This window comes from Hemitrygon akajei, chromosome 2 (genome assembly GCF_048418815.1).
Source record: "Hemitrygon akajei chromosome 2, sHemAka1.3, whole genome shotgun sequence".
Taxonomy (NCBI): Eukaryota; Metazoa; Chordata; class Chondrichthyes; order Myliobatiformes; family Dasyatidae; genus Hemitrygon; species Hemitrygon akajei.
This window is the reverse complement of record NC_133125.1, coordinates 62,825,005-62,848,036: the sequence shown is the minus strand read 5'-3', so window position 1 is coordinate 62,848,036 and position 23,032 is coordinate 62,825,005. Positions and strand designations below refer to the sequence as shown.

The following is a 23,032-nucleotide window of genomic DNA, read 5'->3' as shown; positions in this document are numbered from 1 at the left end:
TAATAAAGATCAATTTATTACAACAGTGCATTGATTTAGTACAAGAGGAAATAACAGAACTAAGCATAAAGTGTTACATTTACAAAGGAAGTGGAATGGAAGCAGACAGTAAGATGTAGGTCATGAAGCAGTAGATTGTCAGGTCAAGAGTTCACCTTTTGTACCGGGGGACCACTATTATAACAGTGGGATAGAAGCTATCCTCAAACCTGGTAGTCCTTCCAGGTGAGGTGACACCTCTGAGTCTGTTGGGGTCATGTACTATGTTTGGTGCTCCTGGTGTGGCCTGTTGTATATCAGTGAAACCTGATGTAGATTGGGAGACTGCTTCACTGAGCATAAGCGGGATCTCCCAGTGGCCACCCATTTTAATTCCACTTCCCATTCCCATCCCGACACGTCCATCCACAGCCTCCTCCGCAGTTGGGATAAGGCCACACTTAGGTTGAAGGAACACCACCTTATTTTCCGATTGGGTAGCCTCCAATCTGATGGAATGAACAACAATTTCTCAAACTTTCAGTAATGCCTCCACCCCCCTTCACCATTTCCCATTCCCTTGTCCCTCTCTCATGTTATCTCCTTGCCCCCCTATTGCTTCCCTCTGGTGCTCCTCCCTGCCCCCTTTCTTCTTTCTTCATGGCTTTTTGTCTCTTTCACCAATCAACTTCCTAGCTCTTTGCTTCATCCCTCCCCCTCCAAGCTTCACCTATTGCCTGGCATTTCTCTCTCCCCTCCCTCCACCTTTCAAATCTACTCCTCAGCTTTTTTCCTCCAGTCCTGCCAAAGGGCTTCAGCCCAAAATGTTGACTGCAGTTTTTTCCATAATACTGCCTGATCTGCTGAGTTCTTCCAGCATTTTGTGTGTCTTGCTTAAACCTGGTAGTATGTGCTTTCAAGCTTCTGTAACTTCTGCCTGATTGGAGAGGTAGAAGAAGGGTTGTTTGGTGTGGGTGGGGTCTTTGATTATGTTGACTATTTTACTGAGGCAGTGAAAAGTGCAGGCAAATTTCATGGAGGGGAAATTGCTTTCTGTAATGTGTTGAGCTGTGTCCACAACATTCTGCAGCTCCTTGTAGTCTAAGGCAGAGCAGATGCCACACCAATCCGAGATGCATGCAGATAGATTGCTTTCCACAGTGCATCTATGAAAAATTGTGAAGGTCAAAGTGGACATGCCAAATGTCTTTAACCTTCTGAAGAAGTAAAGGCACTGGTGCACTTTCCTAGCCATTGCATTGTCATGATTGGTCCACTCATAAAAATGTGAAGCTCTCATCCCTTTTGACCTCTGCATCATTAATGTAAACAGGAATGTGTAGTCAATAGCTAGCTCTTTTGCTTTGCTGACATTGAAGGAATGTGGTATATGAGGCAAAGGAGCACATATGATCCACCACACAAGATGCATCTGAACTGCAGAATGGACTTCAGAGGTTCAATAGCCCATTCCGGTTTCTACGTTCTCAAATGGAGGTCCATCTTCCTTCTCTCACAGTCAAAAATTGAACTGATGAACTGAAATAAAAAAAGTCTCTAAATTAGGGATTTACTTAATTTAAACCACATTGGTGCCTAATCAAATTAGGATTGAATCAACAAGACAGCTCTTATGCTAAATGTAAATACGTATATTGAAAAAAAACAATTGCGTTCATAGACTGCATTTACATGCCACGTTGGCTAAAACAGAATATTCTCTCAATAAAATGTATGATCTCATAAAATATAAATAGAAATGTACCTGAAATCTACAATGGGTTCATAAAATGGATATATATGACTAGACACCTACATGGAGAATAACTTTAAAAAGTGTGTTCATACTTTATCCTGATGAAGGGTTTCGGCCCGAAACGTCGTCACTACCTCCTCCCATAGATGCTGTCTGGCCTGCTGAGTTCTGCCAGCATTTTGTGTTTTTATGTGTTCATACTTTCCTGACTGTTGAATTAAAGAAAAGCAGAATAACAAGTTCTGTTACAATCAGAACTAGGTTTATTACCACTGGCATGTGTTGTGAAATTTGTTTACAAGCTATTCTTCTCATCGTTTTTGCCTTACCACAGAAATTATAATATGAACAATATACATCCCGAATCTCAACCCCACTCCATGTAAAATATAACCAATGTAGAATCTTTTAAATTCAAATTCAGGGACTTAGATTTCCTAACCATAGAAATTTGTTCATATGTAGTTGAATTCAAAATGATTGAAATGCAGCTTCTTAAAAAATGCGTAATTCTTTCTAGTGTAACAATAGTCTACAGATGACTGCAATTATAACTTGGGGAAATATTTTATATTCCTGTATTTTCCCTTTAAAATGAGAAACATATGAAGGCCACATGATTCATCCCACCTATCAGGTCCATGTCAAGTTTTTTTTCACAGTTGTAATAACCTGCCCTTATGAAATATAATGCATAGCAATGACATTTACCAGGTGTTTAATAAACACAACCCAAATAATTGTTGACCCATACTATTTATTAAGTAAAGAGAAGTTTACAGATGTACAGTACTGTACAACAGTCTTTGGCACTCTAGATTTTTATATGGCTTCAGATGGTATGGCCTCCACAGAGCCCTGATCTCAACACCGCTGTCTGGGATTACCTGGAGAGAGAGCCAAAGTCTGCAGAAGAACTGTGGCAAGTTCTCCAAGATGCTTGGAACATCCCACTAGCTGATTTGCTTATAAAACTGCATGGGAGTATTTGTGCAGTTTTAAAGACAAAGGAATATTGATTTGATTTAGATTTGTTGCTGTCTACTGCTTTTTATAGTAGTTTTTGATATTTATAAAATGTTCATATTTGAAAGAATCTTTACAGAATTTTTTACATGTACTTGACTTTTACACAGTACTGTACTTATATAAACAAGTAATACCGTTAAATTTTTTCACAAACGACTTGCTAAACACTTACTTAAAATGTCTGTGCAAACCTAAAAAGACTGAAAGGCTGTTAATGACAAGTAAAATGTGAAAATCAGTACAATTGAATTATGCATTTCGTTGGTTTCTTTTCTTATCAAAATGATTCAAAGTTCTTTAAGGTTCGAATTACTCTGGAGAGAGGACTGTAAAGAGAATAAAGGATATGTTAAACAAGAATCGGTTACTTTTATTGGCGCTATTATAAGTGGTGATGGTGCAGATTATTGTTTATCTGATGTATTTTTGAAATATACCCGAGCATATTCTCTTGTGAAAATGAACAAGCAGATCTCATCCTCATGATCCAAAGACAATGCAGCACCCCTCGACAGTGCAGTGAATTGCCACCCTAGATGATATGCTCCACCCCGAATCTGAAAGGAGCGCACCGTAATCCTCCTCTTTCGGCCCAGAATGAAACAGTAATATTCATATATTCAGAAACAGTGATTTCCATACACCCAATGTGCTGATACATGTAGCCAGAGACCTATATCCGCCCCTTTCCGTGCTTATTTTTGAAAATGGAGTTTATTAAAAATCGGAAAAGGTTATGGAAGTTATAAACACAGGGAAAAATCGGAAAGCAATTTAGTGTATGAAATCTAGCACTATTATAATTCACAGCATAGCGCGGGGGAAATGAATCAGCCATTTCTGGCGGTCTCGAAAAAATAGTATGCGCAATCAGTTCCAAGTCAGATTAATAATTATTTCTTCGTGCATCGATTTTCTAGTTAAAATGTTGTATATTCCCCCAGAAATCTGAAACACCGATTACAGCGAACTGGATTGAATCACTCTTTGATGTAACATATCTGTTAGTATGTCACGGCGGCCTCTTCTCTTTGGTACTGCTAAACAAAGGGCTTCAAACATTAGATAACAAACCAGCACACGGGTCATCCGTTCTGGACTAACACAACCCCCCGCTTTTGCCAATGTTGGTAAATACCGGGCAGCTGCCTTGTTCACTCCTCCTCCTTCAGTGGAACCAAGCCCAGCACAATCGACAGCAAATAGTCGATCGTGCTCTTTCGACAGTGACAAAAAAACAGCAATGAGAATTACACATGATTACAATTTTTTTTAAGGACGAACAATAAGATTATCTGGAAAAGCAACTCAGCCGCAAATAATGTGGTTCTGCAGCCAGAACTGACGATGCCTCATTTCCTGCAGCTGGTCAAGTACTAGTGATTTAGTCTGTAGCTGAAAACCTTTTGATCTTGCATTTATTCCGAAAATTGCATCTATTCTGCTGGAGCTGCAGCAAGGTTCGAGCAGGTTGATCGGCGCTAAACTGGTTTGCTGCACGCACATATGAACCTGCTTACCTTCATTCCAACGTACTTCATGATACCAACTGAGCCACTGCACTAAAAAAAAAGCCATAAACGAAGACTTTTGTTAGAGTCCAATTGTAATTAGGATAAAATTTAATTTCTAACCGAGCTTAGGACGGGTTAAACTCTGGATGGAAAAGATCCAGGAACTGGATTGGATTTGGGTTAGGGAAGTAGTTGAGTTAGGTTTGCTGGAATGTAATTTGGACTAGGGTCAGGGGTTGACGTGGATTGTGTTGAAGTGGAGTCGGGACTGTTCGGACTTGAAATAGTTTCAGGCGTGAATTTAAGGTGGAAATGTAATTTAAATGAGGCGAAGGGTTGACTTGTGCTCGGAGTGGATTTGATCCTGATTTGGGGTGGCATGTAGTGGGGGGCTTGCTGTGTTGCTGGCGGAGAGCTGACTGCTGAAAGTCGGTGACTCGCAATCATTAATTCATTCCTCTCCTCCCTTTCCTCTGGCGAGGAACGCAACCCATGAGAGCGGGTTGAGTCAGCAGCACATGAGGCCGCTGTAAATAACCCGGCCCCCGGCACAAGGCACCCAGACTGGGAGAGAAGTCCGGGGGCCACGGACGGGAAGGAGGAGAAGACGCGGAAAAAAAACAACACCCAACACCCTCCAGAATCAAAAAATTAACTAACAGGAAGGAGAAAAATATCAGATTAGAGAAACTTGTGGCGTCTGGTTGCAGCCGCCGAGCCGACTGAAAGCGGAAAACGAAGTCAAACGACGGAGCAAAGCGGATGGTAACAGACTGGACCGTGGCCAAGCCCAAGCCTGAAGCCGGAGCCGGTCCGGGGCCGAACGCAAAGCCTAGATCGAAGTAGGGATCCGCTGCGGAAGCGCAGCGGGGCCTCGCTCGGCGCAGGGCAGCTAGTGAGAGCGAGCGAGGGGGGTGGGGAGCGGGCTCTCGGCCTCCCTCCGGTTATTGTTCCCGTCGCCGCCGTTTCTCACAAAGTCCCACAAGTTTGGCAACAGCGTGCCCACCGACTCCGAGCTGCCCATCGTCCGCGGCCTTTCCCCGCCTCCCGGCCGCCGCCTTCGGGCCCTTCGCCGCCCCTCCTCCTCGCCCCCGGTCCGCTTCCCTCCCCCCACTTCGGTCCTTCCTCGGCCCTGCGCCTCCTCCCTCTGCTCTCCCCGAGGGCACCAGATGCCGATCGCCTCGCCTTCTCACTCGGCTCAGGAGCCCTGTCTCTACCCCCGGCTTCGGGCCGGGCCGTCACCGCCCAAAGACAGCGGTGATCGCAGCCACGACCAGGGGGCATCGGTCGAGCAGCCACGGCCCCCGAGTAATCCGGACCCGAGCGGGGGGCCCGGCATCCGAGGTGTTGGTGCGGCAGGAGCCGTGGGAGCGGGGCGCGGGCAGGTTCTCCACCACCGCCCCGCACCATTTGCTGGAAGCTCCTCGGACGCGGTCCAGATCCAGGTCGGGACTCGGTGGCAGCAGCACAAATCCGCCTTACTGCAGCCAACCGAGGGCAGGCGGCCTCCAGCCGCAGGCTGGCTGCCAGAGCCACGGTGACAACCCAGCCATGGGGCATGGAGCCGCGGGCATGGCAGCAGGAGCGACTAGACCGGCAGGTAAAGGACAAGGGGATCAGGCGGGGTGGTGGTAACTTTGTGGGAATATACAGCCTACAACTGCTCCAGTTTATATAAGCAAACAAGTAGAAGTAGGACGTCTGCGTGTAGTAATGCTATCAGTTTGTGTGCCACTTTTTTGTACATGGCCCAGTATTAAAAATGGTACTGTCAATTGCCAGTTGCTCCTTGGAGTCGTTCCTCTCGCAGAATTTGCTGCACCCTTGATTGCGGCCCTTGAGGTAATGAGTGCAAGATTAAAAAATCACTGGTTCCTCCCCCCACCCACCCTATTTTGGCTGTGGGGTGGAATGAGCAGTTCCCTTTTGAAGGACTGCATCAGTATTGGGTGACTTTCTGAAGGCTAAGCTGGTGCATCCTCAGACGTGTAGTAGGATTGATGATAAGGAACGGAGCAGAACCCTGCACAGTTTAAAAAAAACAAGCCGACCTTTCCGTTTAATCAATCGGTACGCAGCTGGAAATTCTAGAAAAGTGTCAGCGACGATGATGTCGCACAACTGTGTAGTTTGAAAAGCTGTGGTTAAAGCGTTTGGCTTCCACCTAGCTCTGGGTTTTGCTTTTGAACTAAGTAAACTTGTGACGTTTACCTTGCGCTTTGGGTGGGCTGCTGGGTGGAATTGCACACATAGTGGGTGCATCGTGTTACTTCTCCAAAAGCCATTTAAACAGCCTGTGCCTCCCTCATGCCCTATGCTGATACTGAACAGTGGCAGTGGCGTGGCAACTCAGCCTCTTAGGAAGATTAAACTAGATGATCGATGGCTTCTTGTCATGAAAAGAATGACCTGAAAACCTTTCTCCATAAATCATTGCATCATTGAAAGCAATTCATTTTTTATTTAAGTTTAAAATACTTATAAATTTATGACAGCAGAAACCAGGGAATTAGAGTTGACTGCATAAAATGAAAAATGCTTGGAATTTTCACTTAATGAATTTTTTTTAAAAAGTGAACAAGCTTTACTTTTAATTCTGCAGTTTTTGTGTTATCAGGCAAGGTTCATCACTTTTTATTTTTAAATATGTTTACATGTTGCAAATATTTACAAGTGACAGTTTAATTTCCTTGTGGAGCTATTTCTTTTGTGCTCTGTTACATTTCTGACTGAACAGGAACTGCTCTAAATTGAAATGCTGGGTTATTTACCCTTGAGACTCCAAACTGAAACGTCTTTGCTTCAGCTCAAAGGCAACAAATTACAGATCTATAGTACTTTTGTTGCCATTAAAGTGACTGTTTTGCTTATGTTGTCCATATCAAAATTGAATGTGGGTTGTTCCTTCCCTATTTGAAGCAGGATTAGTTTAATTTGCACTAATGTGGCCCAGTGTTGGCATGTAGGTAATTCAATGTCAGATGCAGAATATAGTTTAGAAATAATTGCTTCATTGTGTAAAAAAAGGTTGGGATTGCTTTTCTCAAGATGAACAGATAAAAATGAAAACTGAGCCCGTGCAGACTAGTTTGAGCTCCACATATCCCATGTTAGCTGATCTCAACCAATATTACAATTGTCATGACTTATGGATTAAGAGTAGCTATAGTTTTGAATCTTGGAATAACATCCAGCAAGAAGGAAAGACATGTATAAATGCATTTTTAAAGTTAGGTCTGACAGTGAGCAAATGAGGCTTTTGCTGGAGTGAATGCACTGGATGTGGTGGGCACTTACCATGTATTATTTTTGTTAGTTCAGAGTTCTCTCATTCAATTTATATTTTAAATTCACATTTTAATATATTACTGATTTTTAGATAAGAGCACAAATTAGTAGCATATTAAGAATTCATTTAAAGTTTGTCATTCGGTGTTCTCTTGCCATCTTGAAAGTGACATCTTTTGGATCTTGGTTTTGAGTTTTGGTTATGTTTACCAGAAATAGTTTCTTTTTGAAAAGATCAGCATGAACTATTCATAGTTCATTTTCATACCATATTCAACACAGGAGGCCCTCTCCCCACATACATTTCCGTTTTCAGGGAACTATGTACTTGTACCATGGGTTTCTGTTCTATATTGCTTTTCAGGGCCCTGCCATTTACTGTGCAAGTCCTGTCTTGGTGTTACTTGCCCAAATCCATTATTTCACACTTGTTCAATTTAAATTCCATTTACCATTCCTTTATTTGCTTTCCCAGTTGATTTTGATCATGTGGTAATCTTTGATGGCCCTCTTCATTGTCCACTCTACCACTAATATTGGTCTCACCTGCAAACTTACTAAAATTTTCATCAGATTGTTTATATCACAACAGTGAACTCTGCACAGATTCCTGTGTCGCACCACTAGTCGCAGGCTTCCAATTTGTGGGGGGAAAAGACACCGCTATCACTCTTGAGCTCCCACTACCAAGCCAATTTTGTATCCATTTGGATAGAAAATTTGTATTTTAACTTTTCTGACCAGCCTACCAAGCAGGATCTTGTCAAAAGCCTTGATGAGGTCCATACGGATTTATCTACCACCCTGTTCTCTTCAGTTCTCTGGGTCATGTCTTCAAACAAAAAAACTCTAAAGAAATTTGTGACATGATTTACCAAACACTAAGCCTACTGACTATCCCTGATCAATGGCTTGCATTTCCAAATGCAAATAGGTTCCGTTTCTCAGAATCCTTTCCAGTAACTTCTGGTAATTAGTTTATTATTCAAAATTCCAAGTAAATATTATTATCAAAGTACATATATCACCATATAGAACCCTGAAATTCATTTCTCTGCAGGCATAACTCAGCAAATCTATAGAATAGTAACTATAACAGAATCATGAAAGATCAACCAGAGTGCAGAAGACAACAAACTGTGCAAATTCTAATATAAATAATGAGAACATGAGATAATGAGATCGCATGAGATAATGATGGGACGTGAGTGTAGTTATTCCCTTCTATTCAAGAACCTGATGGTTGAGGGGTAGTAACTGTTCTTGAACCTGGTGGTGTGAGTCCTAAGGCTCTTATATCTTTTACCTGATGGCAGCGGTGAGAAGAGGGCATGGCCAGGGTGGTGACAATCTCCGATAGATGCTGCTTTCCTACTACAGTGTTTTATGTAGATGTGCTCAATGGTTGTAAGGGCTTTACCCGTGATGTGCTGAGTCACATCTATAATCTTTTGTAGGATTTTCCATTGAAACACTGGTGTTTCCATACCAGACGGTGATGCAGCCAGTCAATGTACTCTCCACCACATATCTATAGAAGTTTGTCTAAGTTTTAGATGTCATGCTGAATCTCAACAGACTCCGAAAGAAGGAGAGGGGCTGCTGTGCTTTCTTTGCAATTGTACTTGCATGCTAGGACATCACGTTACTATTGTCACATGAACAATGAAAAATTAATTTATTATTGTCACACATATGATGAAAATCTTGGTTTTGTGTGCTATCCAAACAGCATATCCATTCAGCATTTCAATACACTGAGGCAGAACAGGGGAAAAAACAATAATAGAGTGCAGAAATAAAAGCACAAAATGCTGGCTGAACTCAGCAGGCCAGACAGCATCTGTGGGAGGAAGTAGTGACGATGTTTTGGGCCAAAACCCTTCATCAGGAGTGCAGAATATGGTGTCACGAAGAGTGCAGTACTGGTAGACAATAAGGTGCAAAGCTATAACAAGGTACATTAAGGTCAAGGATCCATCTTGTTTCAGAGGTTTATACAAGTAGGGTAGAAGCTGACCTTGAGCCTGGTGGTGCATGCTTTCATGTTTTTATCTTCTGCCTGATGGGAGAAGGGAGTGTGGGGTGGGAGAGGTCTTTGATTATGTTGGCTGCTTTTCAAAGGCAGTAAGAAATGCAGAAAGAGTTCACAGAAGGGAATCTAGTTTATGTGATGCATGGAGCCATGTGCACAGCTCTCTGCAGTTCCTTGTTGTCTTGGACAGAGTTGTGTTATCAAGCTGTGATGTATCTGGATATGGTGGTTTCTATGGTACATTAGTATCTTTATAAGGTGTGGGTCAATGGGGGACTGCCCAGTTTCCACCACTGATGTTAGGCTCATTGGCCTGTAGTCTTGTTTTCCTTAAACGAAACCAGAACATTGGTCAGCTTCCAATCTTCTGCTCCCCAACCCATAGCTACTGATGAGGCAAGTATCTTTGCAAGGACCCTAACAATTTTTTTCTCTGGCTTCCCACAATGTGCAAGGATACACTTGATGAAGCTAGTTATTTATCCACCTTTGTGTGCTTTAAGACCGTTAGCACCTCCTCCTCAATATCCTAACATCATTATAATTTTCCCTGAATTCCCCAGCTTCCACAACCTTCTCTACAATAATACAGATGAGAAATATTCATGTAAGACCTTGCCATTGTGTGCTTCCACGCACTGATCCTTAGTGGCCCTATTCTTTCCTTTATTCTCTTAATGTACTGCAGAATATCCTAAACTACTTATACCTTGTCTTCCAAAGCTACCTCATGTCTTTATTTTACCCACCCCTGCCCCAATTTCTATCTTAAATGTAGCTCCTCGGGAGATTTGCTTGTTCTCAGTTGTCTGTACCTGTCCTTAGCTTGGAAAATCATGCTGATGCTAGCTTGAAATGGATATCAGGACGGGTGAAGCCAACTTGATCAGAGGAAAACTAAGAACATTTATACAGATTTGAAGAGAATCAGTTCATGGGGGGTTGCCCTTGAGAGAAGACTGGTGGGAAATCTATATGTGGGTCGGTGGAAAATGAGAGTGAAAATGACGTGGTTGTGGTGTGAATATTCGTGCTGTGCCATGAAGGCACTTGAATGTAAGGATAGAAATTTTAAATTGGAACCCAGAACTACGTAGTTAATGAGGGTGTTGGGTGAGTGGAATCTGATACAGGTTGAACAGCTTAGTTCAGGATAAGCTTTAGAGTTCACCAGCCAAGAGAGCCTTGGAATAGTAAAGTCTCGATTTTTGACGAAGATACAAGCAAAGATTTTGGTAGTAGAGGAGTGGCAATGAACAATGTTATAAAGTGTAAATTGGTAGTCTTCGGATGAGAATTGAATTCTCGGTTAGGCATGACAAAGAGGTTGTGAACAATGTGATTTCCAAGTAGCACAAAGAGGTAGGATATGAAATTGGTGTCAAAACTACCATGTTTGTGCAGCTATGAAGGTGCAGGGTGGGGCGAAGGTGAGCCCTCCCATCTACCCAATAGCCAACAGATGTTTGCAGCACACATCACTTCGTGGTCGAGCAACCTATTTGCCTGGCTGTGCAAGGTCTATGACTGATGTCAATGTAAATAAAAACTGATAACATAATAGCCAATGATCCTGCAGGATCTGATGGTCCAGAAGGTTAACTTACTAGATGTGTTGACAAATTGGATCCAAAATTGTCTGGTGATGAGGGGTAGATGATAGTGGTGGGGAGGTGTTTTTACTGACTGGAAGTCTAAAACAAATGGGTACTGCAGAGATGGGTGTAGGATGTTTGTTGTCTGTCATTTATATAAATGACGTGGATGAGAATGTCGATGCTCTGATTAGTAAAGCTTGCAGACAACCCAATCATTGGAGTTGAATGTAGCAAATTAAAGGTTTTAAAGATACATTGGGACTAATGAACTGTCAAGGGTACTGGAGAAATGGCAGATGGAGTGTTGAATTCAACTGCAAGTAATCCACTTCAGAGAGATTCTTGAAGGACAGAGAGAGTAAATGTCAGGGAGCTTGGAGGCATTGATGTACAGAGGGACCTCGGTGTGCAGGTTCATGACTCGCCATGGACAAGGTGGATTGAAAGGGTCTGTTTCTGTGATGTGCAAGTGGCAACATGCAGATGATTAATATGGAGGCCAAGGCATTCTGAGGCAAGTCCTTGCCAGAAGAATTCTGGCTGGGATAAGGGGTGAGAACACGGTTAGGTGAGGTGGACAAAGGAAAGGTGTCATCGTGCACCATTTGTCACAATGGCCATGAAGGAAAGGGAGGAAATTCCCTTTGGTCAAAATGCTGAGACGCAACGTGAAACTGGGCTGTTTCAATGTTATCAGGGAAAGTAGGTTGGAAATAATTAAACATGACATTAAAGAATTGATGCAAGAGTATCGCCTCTATCACATTTCACCCTGAACCACACTTCACTCCAACCTGCTTGATTTAATTTTTAGTGGATATAATTTTTCTGTGGGGGGGGGGGGGGAATAGGTCAGATTGAGACTTCTGTAATTTATACCCTTCTCTGGATATATTTTAAGACCTTTTATAAGTTACTGGTTGAAGTGCACATTGAAGGCAGAATTATAATGTACCTTCTGTGCCACCGTCAGATCCTGCAATGTTCCAAATTAAACAAAAAGCTGTGAAATCCAGTAGCTAATATTGCCTCCTTGAGCCACTATCACATTTCTACTGTTAGTGATGTGACCAGTCAAGCAGATTGATAAGGGACATGAAGACTGTGTGAAGAACCTGACACTATACCTAATCCTGAGATGTTTGGTGAAAGGAACATCAGATTTGACCAGTTGAAATAAAGCACACAGAAACATCTATCCAAGTTTTTGCCTTGGGGCATTAAATAATCAGCAATTCAACAAGATGCTGCCTATGCGATGTGACTTCAACAATGTATAATTTCTTTTAGCTTTACTTTCAAGATGCAAAAAAGTGTGAAACATTTTCAGTTACCCGTCTGCAGTACTTCAAGTTACCATCTAATTTGTAATGTTACAGGTCCTCCTGCTCATCTACTACAGTATTGTTTTATCTTGGTGCCTTTAATTTCACTGGTAGACATAGATTTAAACAAGTTGACTTTTGCCCTTGGATGAATGCATATCCAATCAGGCAAGGAATTAAAATACATAAGTCAGACTGCTGCCAAACACCCATCACGTGTTGATCCTAGCCAGAACGCAAGAACACCTCTCTGTAGACCCAGAGTAGCAAGTGATTTTTGTGCTAGGTTCTTTGGTCCTTGGGATCAGTGGTAAGGAAAGCTGAACTGGAAATGGGAGATCTAGATTTGGTTGAGAGAGTACTTGAGAAGAGAAAGGAAAAGGTGCAGCGTAAAGGCAGTGGTGGCCATAACCAGACTCTTGGGAAGGTGCAGAGCAGAAAGTCGTAAAAGCACACTAGCAAATAGTGAGGAAATCTGATAAAGTTAAAGATCCTTTATCTGAAAGTACGAAGCATTAATACCAAGGTAGGTGGGTTAATGGTATAAACAGTGATTGATAGGGGGTTCAAGTCAGGGAATGGAATATTTGATATTGTGGAAAATTAGTCAGAAAGGAAAATGAAGTGGCCAGGTGTTTTAATAAAAGTTGATGTAATTGCAGTGGTGAAAAATGATATCTGCTCAGTATCTCAAGATGTGAATTGTTTTGGGTGGAGACAACAATTAGTAGGGTTTAAAAGGTTATTGGTAAACTCCTGGTATGGACCTGGTGGGTCAAGGGCCTATTTTGTTTTTGCATGTCCCTGCAGCTTTAACCGTAGCTACATCATACAACAGAGTATAAATTAAGAAATTATGGCAGAATGGTAGTGTAAAAATCATGAACAATTTTAATTCTATTATGGATTGTACAAGTTAAGTTGCAAGCGTTACCCCTGAAAACAGCCAAAGAATGTAGTTGGGATGGTTTGTTGAAACAGTACGTGAAGAAACCCAATCAGGGAGCAGTCAGTTTTACACCTGGTACTTTGTGATGAGACAGGATTAATTGAAGTAACAGATCCCCTCGGAAAGTGTGATCATGATGTGGCAGAATTTCAATTTTGGTTTGAGGATGAGAAATCTGGGCTTGAAAATTAATGTTCTATGTACATATATCTACTAATGCCTCTGGACACATCTTCAGTGATGTTCCTGGAATCATCGGGTGTTTTGGGTCTTTGAACATCATACACCCTCCTCCAGATGACCCAGCTGGGGCTGATCAGACCCCAGCTTGTGTCCAGATGGTTAGCTACTTATGAGCCACAGCCATCTTGAGGCCCTTTCTGCTGCACCGATGGTGCTGTGGATGGCTGTCCTCTTCCCCTCTCCCTCGATGCCCAAATTGCTGAAGGCTCTGGCTAAAGAACGGGCTGCGAATCCCCTACATCCAACCTCCACTGGGAGACACCTCGCTCTCCATCCAGCCTGCTGACAGTTGCTGACCAGTCCTGCGTACTTCGATAGCTTCCTTTCAAAGGCCTCTTCCATGCAATCTTCCCATGGGACTGTCAGCTTCAGCAGCACCACTTGCTTGGTAGACTCAGACAATGTCTGGTCGCAGGGTGGTGGCTGCGATATGGTTGGGGAGCTTCAGCTGCCATTCGAGGTCCGCCAACAGCTGCCAGTCCCTTACAGAGGTCAGGATGCCTGCCGATGTTCCTGCTCCCCAGCTCTGACAAAGGCAATGGTCTGCTTGGAGGGTCAGGACCACTTCGCCCACTCAACTCCTGCGCTGATGGTTTCAGCGATGGTCTTCAGGACCTGATCATGCCTCCATCGGTACCGGCCCTCATCCAGTGTCCTTGTCCAGCCACTGAGGATGTGCTCCAAGGTTCCTCGCTAGGAGTTTAGTGGGCACACAGGTGACTCTGCCTTGCCCCATGTGTGCAGGTTTGATGGGCTTGGAAGCACATCATACACTGCTTGGATGAGAAATTGGATGTGGTGTGGCTCGGCTTTCCAAAGCTCAGCCCAGGTCACTTTCCTCTCAACCCCATTCTCCTATCTTGTGCAAGCTCCCTGTTGCTTCATTCCCACCACCTTGCAAGTTCTCGTCTCCTCCACTACTGCTCTCACCTCCTCCTGAACTAGGAGGCGGCTTTCCTTCCCTCTGATGGTGTCCATTTGGGGAGTCGGAAAGGATCCTAGCCCAGCTCGGCCTCGTGTGACCACTGCCATCAGTCTCCTGTGACACAGTCTTGCCTCTGCTTCCTGAACAGCTTCCTCCGCCTTCCACTTCCTGCCAGTCCTCACTTGGATCCCCGCTCTAGCCACCTTCGGATCACTTGGGTCCCTGTACTGTACCACTTCTCTGGCTCTTGTTACCTTGAATTCCTCCTCCAGGGATTTGAAGGGCAGTTGCAGTTTGTTGTGGTGTCTGTAGAGTGCGATGCTGTTTGGCAGCCCCAGCCATCTTCTGAGGTTCTTACTAACCCTCCTCTCTTAAGGTTTCGACTGTCGAGATCGGAACTGCATAGACATGGAGGGGCCACAGGATTCTGGGAAGAATACCATGCTGATAGACCCAGGCTTTGAACTTCCCGGGTAGGCCAGACTTGTCCACAGATTTCAGCCAGCCATCCAACTTGGTGCCAGTCGCCTGAATGGATGTCGTGTCCCTTAGAGAGCTGTCAAAAACCTTACCTAAGCTCTTGACTGGCTTTTCTGTGATAGCTGTGCCTGCAATGCTGAACCGGAACTTGTTCTTCACCTTCCTTTTCCTCAGCACCATAGATCTTGATTTGGCTGGTTTGAAACACATCTGGGCCCACTCCACCAGCTTTACGAGCCCCTGCAGAATCCACCGGCAGCCTGGAACTGTGGTGACTGTGAGGTCATCCATGAATGCCTGATGAGTGGTTGCTGTTGAGCAGAATTCATTCTGGGCCCTCTGCACTCTGGTTCAGCAGACGTAGTGAGCATGTTCGTAGCTAGGGAGAACAGTGTCACTGAGACAGTGCACCCTGTGATGATGCCAATCTCCACCTTGTGCCAGCTTGTTGTAATTTTGAAACAAAAGAAAGCTATGTGTACTTCAATTGAATTTGCTGCTTGTACATAAGTAGGTCCAGCAAGTTGAGGTATTACAGCCTGTAAAGTGATTAGAGATGGCTTAAATGAACGAGCAAAAATTATATAATGTGGGAAAATGTGAGGTTATCCACTTTAGAAGGAAGAATGAAAAAGCAAATTACTACCTGGAAAAGAATGAGTCTACAAAATGTTGTGGTACAAAGGGATATGGGGATTATGAGAAGTTAGTATGTAGGTACAACAAGTAATTAGGAAGATGAAAGAAATCATGGCCTTTATTGCAACTGGCATGGAGTATGAAAGTGGTGCAAATTTCAGTTAACTGTACAATACATCCATCAAATTGTATACAAATTTATTCTTCATGTTTAAGGAAAATATACTTGCATTTGAAACAATGCCCTGAAAATTTATGAAGTTGATTACTGGGAGGAGGGGTTTGATGTAGAAAGAAAGGTTGAGCTGGACTATGAAAGAATAAAAGATGATCTTATTGAAGTGTATGAAATTCTAAAGGGGGGATATGATGGTGAGAGCATGTTCCCACTAGGGTTCACTAGAACTGGGGATTATATTTTCACAGGAAAGGATTGCCATTTCGGTTGAGAAGAGGAGCAGTTTCTTAAGAGGATCATGAATCTTTGGAATTCTCTCCCCCACACTGTTGGAAAGGCAGTCTTTAAGGTGTTGATTGACAGGGAATTTGAAGAGAATGGGTTGTAGAGAAAAAGGTTGAATCAGTAATGGTAGTGCACGTTAGCGGGGCTGACTAATCTTGTTTGTGTGTCAGACTACACGTAGTGACGTGCCTTTGCAGCCGTAAAGTAATTTGGCTTGTGCTTTTGATTGGTATAATTTATTTCTCCATATTTCCCCTTTCAACAGTGGTAAGTAGAATGCTATCAAAGTAGTACTGGCCAAACTGTGGAAAAGGTTGCCTACAAGAGACTGGGACAGTAGTTGCTTTGAAGGCTGTGGGAGTGTTGGGTTGGAAACACACAAGTTTTTTTTTTCATTGTCTGATTTCACCTAGCTGACTGTCCTGGCTTCTGGTTGAGTGGATTGTCTGACTATTATATATTTTCTTTAAGACAGAAAGGAGACCAATTGGTCCAATAATTCCATGCTGGTGTTCAGAAATGCCCATCGGTAACATTTTTCCCATTTATTTCCCTATAACTTATGCTCATATGCCCATCAACTCCCCTGGTTCTCTTGCAACCCACCTACAGTAAGGGGCAATTTGCAGTTAACCTACCAGTACGACTTAGGAATGTGGTAAGTAACTGGAGTACCCATAAAGAAACCAAAGTTATCATAAGGGAAAACATGGAGACTCCACACAGTTGTACCCAAGATCCAGATCAAAACTTTACTAGCAAAGGCACTGTGCTGTCTATGAGTTTTAAAAACTACATGGAAAATGATTTTGAAAATAGCCACAATTATGTGCAGTTGATATAATTTCTATCCATTGAAATTAAGAAGAGTCGCTTTGTACTTGCCTAATATGGTATTGGGAATGTTCTATTTTATTTTTGATTAGAATGGGAAATATTTTGCAATTTGAGGTAGATAACTTGTTACGTGGGAGAACTGTATTTTCTTCAGTGCCTTAAAATATCTGGAATTGCAGATGGCCCCTTTTTCTGTATTGCAATAGTAACTTATTCAAATGTAATTCATAAACTGTAATGCCTCATAAGACATTTTATATTGTAAATAGTGTTATGTAAATCCAAGTCATTTTTCCTCCAGTTCTTTGTTTGGGCCTCCAACATGCAGTGTTCTGTCAAACCAGCTTTGTGCATTCACTTCTTGATTTCTGAAACCTGGAGCATATCCAACAAAAACTCCCGAGACCACTAAACCACCCATGAAGACCAGCATGATTTTATTTAACAAAGTCATACGCCTTCCAAAAGAAAATACAATTTGGTGATTATAGAATTATAATTTTGTTTAGCACAATGCAATAAATCTCAAATAAAATGAAATGTAGATAAAGTCATAGTGCATTGTAGCATGAAGCTAGATTATGTCATACTCTGTACCAAGAATGTTTCTTACTTAGATGATTTCAGTCCATGTTTTGGTTAGAATGCTACCTTTATCATTGCTTCTGGGTGATGAACTAGCTTGACTCGTGTCCAATAACCACACCTTTTGTGCTACAAACTATTCTTAGAATGGGATTAAAAATATAGTAGAAGTGGTGACTAAAATCTTGATCAGTGAGTTAGGCTTTCAGGATCACAATGAAAGAAGAAGTGGAGTGATGAGAAGTTTGGGATGGAATTCCGAGCCTAAGGCAGAATTATTTACTTTTTGGGCCCTTGGCTCCCAGTGGAGCATAGACCATCAATGACCTGTCTATCGTGCTCTGAAGTCGATGGTATGGTTGGAGTTAATCAATGCTTCTGTAAGCCATTGCATCTACTGTACCGGGAATTGGCCAATACAGCTCCACCAGAGCCCTATTGGCCGGCCTTGCCGTTTCCACCTCTCATGGCGGGGGACATAGTATTGGGCTTTAAGAGCCCAAGGCAGAATTGGTTAACAGCTAAGTGTAAGGTGAAGGAAGAAGAGAATGTGTGTGGCTGGTTCAGACTGCAAGATATTGATCTAGTTGTTCACTGTAGGTTTGAAGGCACAAAGGGATTTCAGTATGCAAACAGGAATTTTAAAAGTGGAAGAATTGGTGCACTGCAAGCTAATGGAAGCTCTCAAAGTACATGTGCCTGAACATGAGGAATGGATGTGTCTTAAAACATACCTACAAAGCCTTTTCAATGTGACCTTACAACATTCACCACCAAGAGCTGCATGGATATATACACGTGAGATCTGCAGGTGACAATGAGACTTGTCATACTGAGAGCAGTATGAATTAAATAGGAAAGAAAATGGTGTAGGAAAGATTTTTCAGAATGGATATTATATGATGCCATATGCCTGTGATGCAGTAAATTTTTCATTGTACTTATAAATATGACAATAAATTTGATTTTGATGGGCATTAGAATGCCATGCTCCTTCAGAAGCCACTTTCTTAAAAGGTTTCTGCAATGTACTTTCATTGACAGTTTACATATTGCTGTATTTTGTTGGATTTTCTATGTTCTCAGAATCAAACCCTCCATCAGTGGCATTTTGTTCCAGCTAACCTCATCTTCCAAGGAAAAACTTATCTATTTAGATTTTTTAATATTTCCTAGAGCAATTTTCCAATCTAGCAGTTTAAATGTGCATGTATATACTATGGGTTCAGGTTAATTGGGGCACATTGGGACCTGTACATTTTGGCCCTAAGTGACAGCCCCAATTAGCCGAAGTTTCTTGGAGATAGTTAAAAAGGTATAAAAATGACAAACTGAGTAACAAATTATATATTTAAATTAAATACAGAACAACTTGGAATATTATCAATAGTACTGCATTACTTTTAAAACTGTGCATTAATTCCTTATAGTGTGTGCAGTAAAAAAAATCAGCCTAGCCACCTAGTGCAGATAGAGGATAGCCTCCATACACTGCTATCGACGATTGCAACCTCCAAATCTTCAGTTTCATTGTAATATCAGAATGGTTGTCGATACCTTCAAATTCTTTGTACTCCCTAACTTGTTGAAGTAGTGGAATTGTTTCATTTTCACTTCTGGCCATTTTTGGCATCTCCGAGCCTGAATGCCTGACGCTGCAGTGAGCAAAGAAATGTCTTTCTGCTTGTTTATCACCAATTACCAGTGCCAGAAATCACTGCTTTTTGAACACAAACACGCACAACTGACGCTATATATATATTGTATCCAATAAGGGTTGATGCTGGAACCCTGATTGTGTGTTATACACATTAACAATTTGGATGTGACTGCAGAAGGTATTATCACTGAAGTCAAGAAAATTGATAAATCTTGTGCTATAGTGCAGATGAGGTAGTAAAATGAGTAGAACATTGGCAGATGGTACTTAATCTTGGTGAGAAGCATTTTGGCAGAACTGAAGGCTGCAGTGTACACAATGAGTGGGAATGTTAAGAAATAGATGAACCTTGGCGTACAGGTCCACTTACCCATGAAGATGACAACCCAGGTAAATAACTAAGAAAGTATGTAAGATACTTGTCACCACGAGCTGGCTAAGATTTTTAGTTCCATCATTATAAAACATTAGTTAGACTATACAGTTGTCAGTACATAAACATGTAAGGATCTGAACCATTGGAAAGTGTGCAAAGGATATTCATCTGGGTGTTGTCTAGGAGAGAGTATTTCAGTTATGAGGGTAGACTGGTTTTCCTTGAGGTGGAGGAAATGGGGGGGGGTGGGGTATCCAATTGAAGAGTATAAAATTAAAAGGAAGTTGCTTTTTAACCTGGAGAATGGTTGGCATCTGGGACTCGCTGTTCGCAGGGTTGGTAGCAGAAGGGATTCTCAATATTTAAGCACACAAAATGCTGGAGGAACTCAGTAGGTCAGGCAGCACCTACAGAGAGGAATAAACAGTCGATGTTTTAGGCTGAGACCCATTGTCGGGGCTGGAAAATAAGGGGGAAGAAGCCAGATAGAGAAGGTGGAGAGGGGTGGTGATGAGAAACTGAGAGGTGATAGGTTGAAGAAGCTGATAGGAGAGGAGAATGGACCATGGGGGGAGGGGGAGGAGGAGGCAGGGGACCAGAGGGAGGTGATAGGCAGGTGCAAAGAAAAGGGGTAACAGGGAAGCCAGTATAGGGAATGCAAAAGGAGAAAAGTCAGAGAGGAAGAGAAATTACCAGAAGTTGGAGAAATTGATGTTCATACAGTAAGGTTGGAGGTTACCAAAATGGAATATGAGCCCCTCCGACCTGAGATTGGCCTCATTATGGCAGCAGAGGAGGCATGAACAGTATCTCAATACTTACATATATAGATGAATTGACTATAACTTAGGTACAGAACTGTACAGGGCAAGTGTGAAAAATGTGTTTACAGGCTACCCCCAAGTTATGGCATTCGAGTAATGGAAATTTGCCTTTGCAGAATTCATATCACTCCTCAAGAATTTGAAATGGGAAGTAAAATTTGCTCTTCACAAAATTCTGTGGTTGAGGGGTGAATTAAAATTACTTTGAGCACAATGTACAGTTGCAAGGAAAAGTTTGTAAATGGCTAACTCAAGGGGGCACAGTTTTAAGGTGCTTGGAAATAGATATGGGGTGGGGCGGGGTGTCAGAGGTAGGTTTTTCCCACAGTGGTGGGTGCATGGAATGCTCTGCCAACGGACGTAGTAGAGGCGGATATACTAGGGTCTCTTAAGAGACTCTTACATAGGTACATGGAGCTAATAAAATTAGAGTGCTATGTGGTAGAGGAATTCTAGGCAGATCACAAAACAAAGGAGCAGAAGTGGGCCATCTGGCCCATTGAGTCTGCTCCGCCACTCCACCACAAGCTAAATTATTCTCCCATCTAGTTCCAATTTCCGGCTTTTTCCCCATATTCTTTGATACCCTGACTATTTCTAGAGTAGGTTACATGGTTGGTACAACATTGTGGCCAAAGGGCCTGTAACATGCTGTAGATTTCTATGTTTTATCCCTTTGCAATTACCTGGTTTTTTTTTTTGCATTAATTACTCATAAAATATGTTCTGATCTTCATCTAAGTCAATAATAGACAAACACAATCTGCCTAAACTAATAACACAGATAATTGTACTTTTCATGTCTTTATTGAACACATTGTTTAATCATTCACAGTCCAGGCTGGAAAAAGTATGTGAGTGACATATTCAAGGAATATGTGGATTCTGTGAGCAGCTACATAGAGAGGTGTACTGAGGATGTCACCATCACGAAACACATCCAGCCGAAGGCATATCAGAACCCATGGCTCACTGCAGAGGTCTGTGCCAGGCTGGAGATTGTGATGCTGCTCTTAGACTGAGAAATGCGACAGCTCTGGGAAGCAAGATCTGCGCTTTCCCGGCCCATCAGGAAGGTGAAATGGGAGCGTTCTCAGAATTTACAGTCACTTCTGCGATTCCAGACACACGAGGCACTTGTGGCAAGCAATTCAGGTGATTACAGACTACGTGTTGCATGTCAGTGACCAGGATGCTTCACTCCCTGAGAGGCTGAATATCTTCGACTTTTTGATGTGCAAAACAAGGTGTTGGCGAGGAAGGCTCCCCTACCCCCTCCCAGGGGAACAGACACACCGTCTGGCTGAAGCTGAGATGAAAACGGCCCTGAGCAGAGTCAGCTGCGGGGTCTGATAATATACCAGGTCGAGTTCTGAAAGATTGCGCAGCTCTGCTGATGGAGGTGTTGATGGATATATTCAACATCTCTCTGGAACAATCCATTGTCCCCTTAGTTTTCAAGGAGGCAAAGATCATTCCAGTGCCAAAGAAGGCGAGAGTAACCTGCCTCAATGACTATTGTCCAGTGGTGTTAACATCAGCCATATGAAATGTTTTGAGCATGTGGAGCACATTAAAGCCTTTCTCCCAGCTACTACACTGGACCCTTTCCAGCTGACCCATGGTGCTGTGATAGCCTCTGCTCTCCACTCTGTCCTGTCCCACCAAGAAAATGGGGTCTCGTGCTGTTTATAGACTTTAGTTTGGCATTTAACACCATCACACCCCATAAACTGGTGGGGAAACTGTCCTCACTGGTCTCAACACCTCTCTCTGCAGTTGGAGTCTGGACTTCTTAACAGCAAGGCCAATCAGTCTGCACGGACAGCCAAGTCTCTCGCCCCGTTAAGCTGAGCACCGGCACTTCCCAGGGTTGTGTGCTCAGCCCACTCCTGACGCATGACTGTGTCACAGGGTCCAGCTCAAACTGTGTCATCGAGTTTGCGGATGACACACCAATGGTTGGCCTTATCAAGAACAACAATGATATGATGGAGCTGCTGGTGGATTGGTGTGAGAAGAACAACATAAGCCTGAATGTGGAGAAGACAAAGGAAATCACTGTGGACTTCGGGAGGTGCAGACAAACCATATCCCTCCACAAATACATCTCTTCTCCATAGAAAGAGTTAAGTGCACCAAGTTGCTGGGATTTCACGTCACAGATGACCTCACCTGATCCCTCGGTATCACCTCCCTGAACAAGAAGGCACTGCAGCGCCTCCACTTCCTAAAAAGATTGAGGCAAGCTAGGCTCCCTCTTAACTGTTTTATAGGGGCACCATTGAGGGCATCCTGACAAGTTGCATCGCCATCTGGTCGAGGATCGGATCAGAAGTCCTTACAAAGGACTGTGAGAACAGCTGAGAGGATCACAGGGATCTCCCTAACATCCATCAGGGGCGCTGCATACACAGGGCCTTTAGTATTGTTAAGGATCCCACCTATTTGTCCAGTGTCCTTGTTGGCTCTCGGCCATCAGGCAGGACACTATGATACATAAAAACAAGAATGGTCAGGATAGGAA

General features: G+C 42.9%; 1 protein-coding gene across 1 annotated transcript in view; it reads left to right on the top strand.

Moving 5' to 3' along the window:
• The first annotated feature begins 4,315 nt into the window (after positions 1–4,315).
• The window catches only part of LOC140713605 (E3 ubiquitin-protein ligase RNF38-like), a 133,086-nt gene continuing 114,369 nt past the window's right edge, over positions 4,316–23,032 (top strand). The window contains 2 exon segments of the mRNA XM_073023922.1: positions 4,316–5,624; positions 5,626–5,878. Of these exon segments, the coding sequence (XP_072880023.1) occupies positions 5,448–5,624; positions 5,626–5,878 (430 nt within the window). The 5' untranslated portion in view covers positions 4,316–5,447.